Source organism: Akebia trifoliata, chromosome 5 (genome assembly GCF_017979445.1).
Source record: "Akebia trifoliata isolate Shusen 1 chromosome 5, ASM1797944v1, whole genome shotgun sequence".
NCBI lineage: Eukaryota > Viridiplantae > Streptophyta > Magnoliopsida > Ranunculales > Lardizabalaceae > Akebia > Akebia trifoliata.
Genome location: NC_141379.1, coordinates 3,082,622 through 3,096,172, shown reverse-complemented (window position 1 = coordinate 3,096,172; position 13,551 = coordinate 3,082,622). Strand labels below are relative to the sequence as shown.

Genomic DNA, 13,551 nt, shown 5'->3' with positions numbered 1-13,551 from the left:
GTTACGGGATTAGAAGGTGTTAGGCACCAACCCCGTCCAGCCAAAGCCGGTCTCTACTAACTTCCCAAGTAAATTACATTGCTAAAACCTAGATAAAAATAAATAAAAATAAAAATTTACCTTTCCAATGACAAGGACTTGGTTCCCTCAGATCTGACAAAAAGAGCTCCTTGTACCGTGCTCCCTTGCTTCGTTTTGTTTCCGGATTTGACTTTGGATCTCCGAGGCAAGGTATCTCCTTGTTTTTTAATCTGAACTCTTCAAGTTCGTTGTGGATTTGGGGGTGTTTTTAGAAGGCTTTTGGGTGTTTTCTAGACTAAAATTGAAGGAGGGATGTTAGTTAAGGAGTTGGGACTCCAAAACTAGGGTTTATGGGGGGCTAGGGGAGCTTCTAGACCTACTTCTCTTAGGGTTTATAATTTGATACGAAAATAGAGTGTGAACACCTCTATTTATAGATGTTTTTTAGGGTTGATTTAGATAGAGTTAGTGTTTAATTAGAGATCTTTCAATTAGAGTTATGTTTTAATTAAAATTGTTTTAGGTAGAATTGTGTTTTAATTAGAATTGTTTTAGGTAGAATTATTTTTAAGTTAGAACTATTTTAAGTAGAATTGTTTTTAAGTTAGAACTCTATTAGATAGAGTTATTATTTAATTAGATCTCTATTATGACTTTTGGTCTTATTTGATTGACTTTTAATGTTTTGACTTTAGTCTTAATTGATTGACTTTCAATATCTTGACTTTAGTCTTGCTTAATTGACTTTAATTTTGACTTCAGTCTCACTTAATTGACTTTAATACCTTGACTTTAGTCTTGCTTGATTTACTTTTAATTTTTGGAGAACCCCCCTCTAAAATATCTTTAATTCTTTGGACCCCCAAATTGAGGGGTCCTTAAAGAAATATCTCACGAACCCTCAACAATTTTGCCTGAGAGCCCGATTGATCGATTTTTTTAATTCAAAATTTTAAATTAATTTTATTAATGTTTCAATTTAATTATTTAATGTTTTATTTATTAATTTCGGAATTTTTTATCATGAAAATTATGAAATTACCGTTTTGCCCCCGGAGAGGACTTTTCACGTTTTAAGTCAATTTTTAATGTTCTATGATATTTTAGAATCGATTTTTCGTAAGGAATTCAATGGAAATATTGGTTTGTGTTATTTATGAAATTTTTTGTGTGAAATGGTCGTGAACTTTATGAGGGGTATTTTCGTAATTTTGTCGAATTCTGTTAAAATTGGTGAAATGATTTATTTGATTTCAATTTGTTATTTTATGTATTTGAGAGAGTTTTCCTAAGCGTAACGTAGGCTCAAAGGTGGTTTTGAGGTTAGGGGTATTTTAGTAATTTGATCAATTTTAGTGATTTTTATCGTGAAGCTTCTTTTTGGTCCGCAAGATGATGATTTCTATGTTTCTAGGGTTGTATTTTCCTAGCGTAGCGTGGTTTCTAAGGTTTTGTCAGTTCGAGATACCTCATCCGGATTTCTGAAACATATCTGGTAACAAAGTAAAGCAATGGAATACACATCCATCATTGGGAATCATTGCGATCGGGTTGACGAGTTGATTAATCGGGCGGGTGCAAAAATGGGGTGTCTACATAGACCTTGATAAAAAACGATTAAAAAACACGACCTTTTTCATTTGTGAAAAAAAACACCATTTTATTCCCTTTAATTCATAATTTATTCATTTTTTTTTCATAGGGAATTTTTTTTAACACTTTCTTATTTTTTCAATGTGGAATTTGATACATAATAGAATTTGACAATCATAAATGTAAAAATATAGGATTTGATGATGATAACTTGATTTTATGAATTTTCATTAGATATATATATTTTTCATAATTTTTACTATATAAATTTTTTATCTTTTATTTTTATTGTTTTTTCCTATTATTTATTGTATTTTTTTTTCTTTTTCTATGTTTTTTTTTTCCCAAAATTTTTCCTTGCTGATTTAAACCCGTACTTCGACTTTGTGACTATGGTTCTAACCATTGAATTTAACTTTCATGGTTTTCAACCTTATGTTATTCATGAAGCTAAACCACATAATGAAGGTCAAAGCTAGTAATCATCTATCAAGAAAGGGCTAAAGATCGAGTAGTTGGTAGTCTTCAAATATTGACTTCTTCAACCAACAAGTGCTACGATATACTGACGAGGGCCTCCCTTCAAAAAAGGAGCGGTCTTGAGTTCAAGCCCCCTCGTTAACCACCCACATTGGATTTATATTGTATCTACCTGAGGGATTTGTGAGGTATGGTGCTCTAAGTGGTCAGTTGCCTTGCCATTCCTAGTCAAGCCTACGGGTTCGAACACCCCTCGGCCCCCATCATAGAAAAAAAAAAAAAAATTACTAACTACTCATAGAAATGCTAGTTGCCTCCCACTCCTAGTTGGGAATACTAACTACTTCTTAAAGAAATAATTTCTATTAAATTGTTTGATAATTTACTTGAGGCATAACAGGATCTTACGAGGAATTAGATCAATAAAAAAAATGGAAAATAAACATAATTAGAAAGATCATAAAAACCTAATTAATGATATTTTTAATTAGAATTTTTTTAATATTATATTAGATCAGGTGATACAACTTTCCTATTTGAATGATTTACAACATAATTGGCAAGTTGGCGCCAATTACTAAGCGTGAATTAGACGTAGTCATCAAATATGACTTATTACGAGTCCAAAGTCCAAACTCCATCTTAGATGCAAAAGAGTCGAGAAATGAGAATAAATTTGTTATTTTTTGATATAGTTTATTTTAATTTTTATAAATCATGTGCAGAGCCGATTGAGTTGGGCATGTTAGAGAAACTCCAACCTAGTACCTATCCCTCCACCCATCCTCTCTCATATGCCGTTTTGGGTAGTGAAGTCCAAAATGGATTTGGGTTGTGATGTCTAAAACGGGTGTCTCCAACACATTACCTATTCCACACAATTTTTTGGGTCATGGGATTTTGAGAACTCAAAATAGGTCCTCCACACAATTGATTCATCTTTTTTGAGAAAAATACTTAAGACAATTAGTCAGAAATATTACTGTTTTAAATTGATTTAAATTAAAAAATATTAAAAAATTTATGATAGTAATTTTTGGGTAGCACAGTTGGGTGCATATTGGTATGGATATCCAAAGTGACTACCCATAAGCAACGAATGACTATAAGAATATGGATATGGTTAGTTGCGTTGGAGATGTTTATAGCCCTTAAGCTAGCTCACATTTAATGGGCGAAATATATTTGACAGTCATACTAATGTTCTGTTTGGAAAAGCTGTATGTAAAGTTGCTGATGCTGAATTAAGTTGCTGAAGCTGAGAGAAAGTTGTTGTTGCTGTTGCTGAAGCAACTTATTGAATTGAGTATACTGTTTGGTAACATGTTGTCTAATTGTGCTGTTAAGATGTTGAACTGTTTAGTAACCAGTTGATTAAGTTCGAACACAATCCGATACCTATAGTTTAGGATTCAATTTGAAAATCATTATTTTCATATTGGCAACGCCTTTATACCTTCTCTTAGCTCTATATAGAAGTGCTAATGGACATAGGGAGGAAGTAGGCAAAGTGTGTCGTTGGTAATGGAAAGAAAAATACCACAACTTTGCCACTTTGTTGGACCACCAACATGAACACAATGGTCTCTCACCACGAAGTCCTAACCTAACCCAACCTAATTATATTTATTGAAGTATATATCAACTATACATACACCATTTATACATTTCAAATACATTCTCGAGTCAATCATTGTCAATTCAAAAGATAATTGACCCAATGAATTATCAAATTAGATTTTTATTGGACCAAGTCAGAACCCGATCCTAAATCCTTGAGTCCATTCAATCCATTGATAGTCCTACCCTTGGATGTCCAAATGTTATTGGTCATGACCTCTTATGCAAGGGTTGGGAAGGTAGGCCAAGGATGGTATCATTAAAATTTATTGAGTTATTTATGAACATTTAAAACATAGGCTGGTAATGATGTAATGAAGATTGAAGAACCACTTTGTATACTTAAGTAAAATATGGTGTTTTAATGCCATTTGGTCACATTAAGAAAAAATAAATTCTTTCCAGTTATGTAAGATAAGAGACCTTTATTTGTTCTGAGAGGTCCTTTTATAAATGTGAGTAAATAGTTTTATTTGCCCTCAATTTCATTTTTTTTTTTTAAAGAAACAGAGGAACAAAATTGGCTCTCCTTCTCCCCCTACTTTTCAAAAGCCTATTAGAGAGGGAGAAGAGTGGTTTTCCGATCCACAAATTGCCCGAATGTTGGTGGAAGTGGATCGGGCTTGGATTAAGGTTTTATTTTAAGCTTGGTCTAACCCGATATTTAGATGGGTTGAGTTAGGGCCCAATTTTTTATCATAAAAATATTTAACCCATTTAAATCCTGACCCAACCCAATCCATTAACTCTAATGAGTCAACTTGATTTTTAGGATTAAAGATTTTTGCCTCGAGTAATCCTACCCACATAAGTAGGAGTTGTAACTCCTTTAAAAATGGGAGTTGAGGAGCTTTTTGGAGTTGCAACTCCAACAAATTAGAATTTTAAGGTGGGAGTTGTTCTTCTCGCTATATTATGTCAAAAGGTGTTTTCTTCCGGGAGTAGATTATCTGTATCCGTTGCTCTTTGTAGCTATTGTTCTATAGTCCATAAATCATCATATTTAACAAAATTAACAATTCAGTCCTCTTCTACCCCTGTTTTAGATCAGATTTGAAAAAGAAAATCGAAAAAACACTTGTTTTTTTTTTTTTTTGTCTAATCAAGTATTTGAAAATGGACAGTCAATAAACTCCTAAATTTAAGCGGTTAGATTTAACGTCTAGATGATGTCGCACACTTTTAACCTTTGAAAAGTGCTACAGAGGATAAAAAAAAAGTTCCTCCCCAGGAACTTTATTCATCCTTAACCAAAGTAGAGTTAATTATACTCACAACTAGGGTGCAATTAGTGTTATATATTTGCTCATAAGAGGAGAAGGAAGTCATAGATAGAGATGGAGATGGAGATGGAGAAAAATGCGTTTGAATCAATTATAAACGAAGGGATGAAGAGAAAGAAACACAGCTTTGTTCTGGTTCCTCCTGATTAGAGGAGGAATCAAATGTAAGATCTTCTCTCTTCTTGGGAAATGGTTGAAGAACCAGAGGTTTTGTAGGAAAAAGTGGGTTTTTTTTTATTATCTTTCTCTCTGTTTCTCAATTGGGTTTTATTAATGATATATAAAGAGGGAGGGGTTGTATAGCCGAGGGATTCATTCAACTTTTGTTGATCGACTGATTCGGCAAAAAATATTCGCATTTTACCGACTGCCAGCTTTCAATTTGGCAAGCCAAACACACTTGCTACGTTCGACCAACATTTTTGACACGTTCAGCGCCCTCTCACAGCAAAAACAAACACAGTACAAGTAACAATGAGGGGAATGAAATTGCCAGGTATACCAAGGAGTCTTGATAATATGAGTTGCAAGATGTCATAGACAAATGACTCCATGACGTGGACAAGTTCAAGAATTGTAGATCTGTACATCTCTAGATTTATGATTTCCTTGAGATACATTTTTTTAATGGGAAAATGCAATCGTGCATCTTGAGGCGTACAAATCTATGATACGTGAACTTGTTACGTCATGAAGTCATTTGAGTATGCCACTTGGCGAGTCATATTATCAGGACTCTATACCAAATGAGTCGTGATAATCTGACTTAGGCACGTGAGACTTACCTGACATGAGAGGGTCAAATATCATAAATGTGCTCTCTTCGGGACAAAACTGCACTTTTTATGCGGAACTACAGTTCTTTATCTCGAGGAGAGCACGTCTACGATACCCAAACCTGTCACATCAGCTAAGTTGATTGAATTCCCACGTGGTTAAGTTAGATTATCAGTACTCTTACCAAATAATACTACCCAAATTTGGTCATACCTGGCCAAAATCCGATACATCAAAGCACTTAATCTAAGGAAAACATACCTTTTAAAAGACACGCGTCATGCATTTAAAAGCTTAACAGCCTTATTCTTTTTACAGGAAAACCAGACTCAAATTATAACATCAAATTCAAACCTCTTTGGCTCATACTGAACCAAACATGGAGAACAGTATCCAACCACTTCTCTCAAACGAGAACGAAGAACAACTTCAGTCCATCAGAGCCAACCCATAACCACACTTGAAAATTTCTCCAAACAATTCTGGATCGAATCCAAGAAACTCTGGTTCCTCGCTGGACCAGCCATCTTCACCTCCGTTTTCCAATACTCCCTCGGAGCTATAACTCAGGTCTTCTCCGGCCATGTTGGTACTCTTGAACTCGCCGCCGTCTCTGTTGAAAACTCCGTCATCGCCGGTTTCTCCTTGGGTGTCATGGTTAGAACTCAAAATCAATATTCCGATTTCGATTTCTTAGCAAACTTAACCCTAAAAAACTGCAGATTTGATAGAATTTTTCTTTTTTTGGTTTTCAATTTTGTTGCGCCGATTCACTAACCCAGTGGAACCACCGGTTCGGTCTGTTTGACCCAGGTGGGAATGGGGAGTGCGTTGGAGACGCTATGCGGGCAGGCGTACGGAGCTGGGCAGCTAGATATGCTTGGAATCTACATGCAAAGATCGTGGGTTATCCTCAACACAAGTGCCCTAATCTTGAGTCTTCTTTACATCTTCGCCAAAAAATTATTGAAATTTATTGGACAAGAAGATGAGATCGCTGAATCTGCAGGAATCTTATCTATATGGATGATTCCACAGTTGTTTGCTTACGCTATGAACTATCCAACAGCGAAGTTCTTACAGGCACAAAGCAAAATGATGGTGATGGCTTTGATTTCATTAATAGCTCTTTTGTTACATAGTTTGTTTAGTTGGGTTTTGATATTGAAGCTTGGGTGGGGCCTAGTTGGTGCGGCTGTGGTGCTTAACTCGTCGTGGTGGTTCATTGTTGTGGCTCAGCTGTTTTATGTGTTTAGTGGGACATGTGGTCATGCTTGGTCTGGCTTTTCTTTCATGGCGTTTCGGAATCTTTGGGGTTTTGTAAAGTTGTCACTCGCCTCGGCTGTGATGTTGTGGTAAGATCATGCTTTGAAGTCTCATCTTGTCCACGTAAGAGATCGAGTTGTCTTGTTTGAGTTAACTTATTTCAGACGAGATAAATCATTTAACTCGGTTAATAATTATTTATTTATGTATATAAATATGAAAGGGGAATACTAATGTCCTAGACTTTAAAAGGACATTAGCATTGTTCAACACTTTTTTTTCCAATAATACCCCTCTTCGTTTTATCTTAAGTGAAAAAAGACAAGAGCATGTTAGTCATTTACACAATAAATACATTAATTATGTTAGTATTGATTGCCAAAGAATTTATCAAAAAAAGATATTTAATTCAAAATACTTAAATGTTTATAGTATTTATTCTATAAACAAATATTTATTGTGCAAAAGATCAATACACCCTTGTTTTTTCACTAAAAGACAAAACGATGAGGGGTATTATTTAAAAAAAAAAAGTGTTGGACAATTCTAATCTCTTCATGAAATATTGGACCTTAACATTCTCCAATATGAAATTAATTATAATTTTTTTATTTTATAAAATAAGATGATTTAGAAGATGTTTTATTATCAAATCATATTTTATTTAGATAACAAAAATTTAAATTCTAAAAAAAATTATTTATTTATTCATCCCCATTGACTTGGATGAGTCTTACTAAAACTAACGCGGTTGAGATTTTTAAAATATTGTTCGAGTTAACTAATTTATCTCACAAGATTTTGCACCAGATTGTGTAAGCAGATTATACCTTATCAATTCAGGGCAAAGCTAGGATTTTGCCCATATGGGAGCAATCAAGAGTATAATTTTTTTTTTTTGTGGGGATAGCCAAGAGTGAAAAAAATATAGTCATAGGGTAACTAAGAGTGAAAAACAAAATTTGTGGGAGCCAATATTGGCAGATATTTTCATCAGCTGCTAAAATCTATCGCAATAGCTCACTAATCCATAGACTTTGAAAATTCTTGTGGGGGCAAGTGCCCCTAGAGCCCCCACTCTAATCCGCACCTCCGTATCATCTACTACTTGGACCAGGATGACCCGATCCGATCTGTGTTGCAGAAATTATCGGAACTAAGTATACCAACTCACAATTTCAAAATTCTAAGTTTCCAATGTTAGAGAAATCTGATTTACAGCTCAACTAGTTGAGTGTAAGAGAAATAGAGAGAAGATTTACTCTATTGGTCACCTTAAATTCTCACCAGTTTAGGGAGCGAATCCTCTATGGTAAGTGTTCTCTATAGTGGAATTTGACGATCAAGAGAGAGAGAGCCATGTCACATATTCACAATATCCTTTTCGTTAAAAAAATTAGATGTTATGGACTGTCCATTTTCAAAACCTTCACCAGACTTTAAAAAATGTCTTTTTTTTTTGTCATTTTTTTGAATTTGATCTACACAATGATCCATACAAGTCTAAGGTGTTAGATTTTTTGTTTTCAAGAAGTCAATCTCTATTACATTTAAATTTCACTATAGGGAACACGTACTACAAAAGATCTGCTTCCCTTGCTGTAAAAGCCATGTTGAACACATTTTAGGTCTACCAATAATTGCTCATTTACTATTTTATCTCTACAAAGAAGGGTTGAGATTTAATGTCAACAATAACATCTCTCAACTTTATTATTTGTTCTCTTTTCCGTTCTAATAATACCCTTTTAATTTTATTTTGCTTTCTCTCCTACCTCGCTTTGAAGATTTTCCCAACAACTTTATATTTTGTATTTCCTCTCGTCATCCATTAGTACAATTTTTATTGCCTTTCCTATTTTCTTTACTTTTCTTATTACTAGAGTTTAGGCACAAGCATTCTCTTTAGGGTTAAAGGGGTAAAAGAGGAACGATAGTAAAATTAGAGGGTTATTATTAAAAAAGGGTGGAGTAGAAGAAAGACAATAAAATTGAAGTAGGGTAGAAGAAGAAAGGCAATAAAGTGAGATTGTGTGGACTCCACTCTTTTATCTCAGTCTTTATACCCCACAAAATTGTAATAAATTGGAGTCTTTCATTGTGTTTTATTACATAAATGCTCTTTCAACTTTATTACATTTCTTTTTCTACCACTTAATTTCAAAGAAATACCCTTGAACATGCACGAGCAAACATATAGATAAGCATTGTGATAAATTGACTCGAAAAAATTCACTCAATTGTACAGACCTATTGAACTTATCCTCATGTATCCCGAGGAACATATCTATGTTATGTGCACATGTTAAGTCAACTGAGTAAATTTCGTGTGTCTTAAGAATTGAGTCCCATATTCCTTTTTTTCGGCTTAATGAATAAAGTTAATTAGTAGGCCAACCCACCCATTTTGTAGATCTAATTCCCATGGTGGGACCAATCTTGGCTTGTATACCTAGTAAGTAATAGAGTCGTGCTTTTGGCGCCCACTTTGTTTGCTCTTCGCGCCCACTTAAATAAAAATAAAAATAGGAAGTTACATTTTTACTCTTCTCCGTACATCCACCATCTTCTCCATCTATTGATTGAAAAATCCAAACCATCTTTTCCTTCTTCTCTGTCATCTACCTCTCTCTTCCCCTCAATCTTCTTCAAATTCATCTCCTTTTGAGTCTGTGAGAGGTTGAATAAATGGAGATTAGGTTTTAGAATTTTTTTTTTCTTTCAAAAATCTTTTTAATTTAAAAAAAAAATTATTTATTCATCAAAGAAGATGGAAAAACCATCATTAAAACCTTAAAAAATGATGATTTTGAATCAATGGTCTCGGAAGTTTTTTTTTTTACAGTTCTGTTTGGTAGGTTCAGACCAAACTTGTTCTAGCAACTTCGGTAGGTACCTACCGAAATGGTTTTGCAATGATCGGTAGGAAGTTATGTTCGATGGGTACCTACCAAATTTGCTAAAACAAGTTCGGTCTAAACCTACTGGATATAACTGTAAAAAATTTTTTTCGAGGTCTTTGATTGAAATCACAATTTTTGAAGGTTTTAATAGTAGTTTTTCCATCTTCTTTGATGATTAAATGCAAAAAAAGTAAAATAAAAATAAAAAATAAAAAGATTTTTGAAAGAAAAAAACCTTAAAACCTAATCTTCATTGATTCAACCTCTCACAAAACTTATAAAGAGATAAATATGAAGAGAGGGGGAGAGATAGAGGAGGAGAAGGAGAAGAAGAAGAAGAACTGATTTTTTTTGTTCGATGTGTTGTGGAGAAGATGGTGAGCATGGAGAGTAATTCGATGAGGATATTAGTGCTCTTTTTTTTGCTTTAAAAAAAATAAAAATTAAGTGGACACGGAGAGCAAACATGGTGGGCGTGCGTAGGACGACTTAAGTAATATTATATTTTTTACTAATGTACAAGTGTTTTTTTTCCTCTTTTTCTTTCTTTTTCTTTTTGCAGTTTGGAGGTCTGGTATTTCATGGCTTTGATTCTCTTCGCTGGTTATCTGAAAAATCCTCAAGTTTCAGTTGATGCTTTGTCGATATGGTGAGATTTTCTTATAAATTAAGAAATATTCCTTAAAGAATTTGTTTATTCTAAGCTTTCATGTAGGGGCCTAAGGAGTTATTTTGTTCCAAGCATGTAGTTTTCTGGAATATTTTTTGTGTTTGAATTAGAAATGTAATTTCCCATTACACATTCACAAAAATAAATAAATAAATAATAAAAATAAATTGTCCAGCACTACAATTTGAATGGCTTGGATTGATAAATTAAAATTTTCTTTTCTTTTCTTTTCTTTTTTGATCTTTAAGATGGGTCTATTATCAGTTGTTTAATTACATTACTTGGTTTGAGCTTTGCAGTACAAATATATTGGGTTGGGCAGTTATGGTGTCTCTTGGATTCAATGTGGCTACAAGGTTTGTTGCAAATATAACACAATGGCTTTCTCTTCCTTTATATGTACAAAAGCAGAATCACTGAAAAACAACAAATACATGCTTTTAAAAAAAATATATTTTGCATTTGCAGTGTAAGGGTGTCTAATGAATTGGGAGCAGGTCACCCTAGAACTGCTAAGTTCTCGGTGGTCGTCGTTGTTATAACTTCAATCCTTATTGGCGTTATCCTTTCTCTCATACTCATCATTACTCGAAAACATTACCCGATTGCGTTTACAAGCAGTATTGATGTAAGGAAGCTTGTCTATGAGCTTACTCCATTGCTTGCAGTCTCAATTGTCATCAACAACGTTCAACCCGTTCTTTCAGGTATTTATAGGCCTTTTAAAAAACTTATATTTATGGGTACTTTAAAAAATGCCTTGTTTGATTACTGAGTGAACCTTTAATTGAAATTGATAAATTTGGGTGTCCAACTCAAAACCAATTGGCAATGAGTGGAGAGTCCCAGGAGCTTATAAGGAGAGAGGCAAGGCAATTTGTGGCTGATGTGGGACTAAATACAACAGAAATTGTTTGATGCACAGGTGTGGCCATTGGGGCAGGGTGGCAAGCCCTTGTTGCTTATGTGAACATTGGATGTTATTATGTATTTGGAATTCCTTTGGGTCTTATTCTGGGTTATAAACTCGATTTTGGAGTCAAGGTAACCAACATCCCAATTACTTTCCAATATATGTCGAAATTTATGTTTGTTGTTAGCTGCTAATGGCTGAGACCCGAAAATATAAACTGAATCTTGTTTTCCAATGGGATATTTCAGGGGATTTGGTTTGGAATGATCATAGGCACCTTGGTACAAACGTGCATCCTCTTCGGGATGACTTACAAAACAAACTGGAACAAAGAGGTAATTTTACATAGCAACGTATAAATTCACATATATGCAAAATTTTAAATTTGTTAGGTCTTCAAACACGTTATATAGCTAAACTTTTCAAGGGTTCAATAAAAATCCCATTTCTTTACCTAATCACTGATGAGTGTAAAATGAAATCACGAATCACTTGTTATGGGCAAAAAATGTAGGTTAATACATAAGAGCATACAGCACAATGTCTACAAAAAAAGAAAAAAAGATGATCAATGGGCCATCAAATGTAACATAACATTAGAACCTTCGATGTATCTTACATGTTTGTTGTTTCTAGTTAACCCAGCAACATTGATTGTGACACTAAAATTACAGCAATAACTCATCATTGATGATGCTATAGGAGATAATTGAATATGTTTAATGGATTTGAAGTGGGAGAAAGCAATTTAATGAAATTACAATAATGCTCATTGTCGACGATGGTAAAGGAGATAATTTAATGGGTTTAGTGGATTCAGTGAGAGAGAAGAGAGGGAGTAGGGATTTAAAATGACAGAAAAAGAGGTGGCTATATTTTTTAATAACTCTTAAGTGAGAGAGAATTATTTAATTTCCTATCTTCTGTTTTAAAAAATCCTACATATTAAGGCATTTTGTTTTGTTAAGATATAAAGGCTATTTTAGTCAAAATAAGTGTATGTTAGCCTGTGATATAGAGGTAAGTTGCAAGGGTGCTTTTGTAATTTAAAATATTATTTAGAGTCGTGTTGGAGTGACATTAAAGTTGACATCGATCTCACATTGCTGATGTGGAGGTGCACACATAGCCATGGATGCTTTTGACTCGTATCTCCATGAAAGCATCTATGATTCCATACATACATCCATCATCCATGTTAGTGATGTGAGAATCGATGTCAATTTTAATGTTACTTCAGCATTTTCCTATTATGTAATGTGGATTCTAGTAAACAAAACCCGCGTTTCTTTCATTATAATAGTAAATATTATACACAAATATTTAACACACTAATTGAGATGACTTAGCTTTTTTTTTTTCAAACTAAGGTTAAAATTGATTATGTGGTTACTGTTAACGATAATCTTGTGTTGGTTACAGGCTTCAATTGCTGGGGACAGGATAAACAATTGGGGAGGAGAGACAAATGACAATGTGAACACCACCAAGAAGAAAAACCATTGTCCTTAATAAGCGTTGTTCATTCTTGACTAGATAGAATCATTGAGCACTTATTTTCCATTATCAATGGTATTAATCAGATTGCTTCACCAAGTAATGGTTTTTATAAAAGTAGAATAATGATTTTCTGATGCCCTCTCTGACATGCACCCCCATACGCCCCCTAAAATGGCATGTGCTAGAACCATAGATTTTTTTCCTCAGGATACACAACTGCTCATATTTATGGGGATGTACAATTGTGTATCCCTAGGAAAAAATCTATGATTCTAACCCATGTCATGATAAGAGTCGGGGCATATGGGAGTGTGTCAAAAAATCTAGACTCATAAAAGTATTATAGGATGCACTGTAATAATGTGTATTGCGATAAATTATATCACATTTTATTAGGATTAGGAGTGGAATTAGGACTAAGATGAGTATTAATTTATTATAGACAAAACATTCCAAATGGCAATCCTTATGGACAAAAAAAAAAAAAAAAAAAAAAAAGAAAAAGAAATTATTAGACTCCCTAAC

The 13,551-nt window shown here is 33.9% G+C and overlaps 1 protein-coding gene across 1 annotated transcript; it reads left to right on the top strand.

Moving 5' to 3' along the window:
* Positions 1 to 6,297: 6,297 nt before the first annotated feature.
* Positions 6,298 to 13,122, top strand: LOC147401011 (protein DETOXIFICATION 29-like). The gene is made up of 8 exons (XM_086442110.1): positions 6,298 to 6,431; positions 6,588 to 7,129; positions 10,506 to 10,592; positions 10,913 to 10,969; positions 11,082 to 11,320; positions 11,539 to 11,657; positions 11,775 to 11,861; positions 12,949 to 13,122. The coding sequence occupies exons 1-8, from the start codon at positions 6,429 to 6,431 to the stop codon at positions 13,036 to 13,038; spliced, it is 1,224 nt and encodes a 407-aa protein (XP_086298236.1). The 5' UTR covers positions 6,298 to 6,428; the 3' UTR covers positions 13,039 to 13,122.
* Positions 13,123 to 13,551: the final 429 nt, after the last annotated feature.

Excerpts from the sequence above, each read along its gene's own strand:
- LOC147401011 (XM_086442110.1), top strand. Across the intron at positions 7,130-10,505 it reads GCCTCGGCTGTGATGTTGTG|TTTGGAGGTCTGGTATTTCA; the intron begins GTAAGATCATGC and ends TTCTTTTTGCAG. Across the intron at positions 11,321-11,538 it reads CGTTCAACCCGTTCTTTCAG|GTGTGGCCATTGGGGCAGGG; the intron begins GTATTTATAGGC and ends TTTGATGCACAG.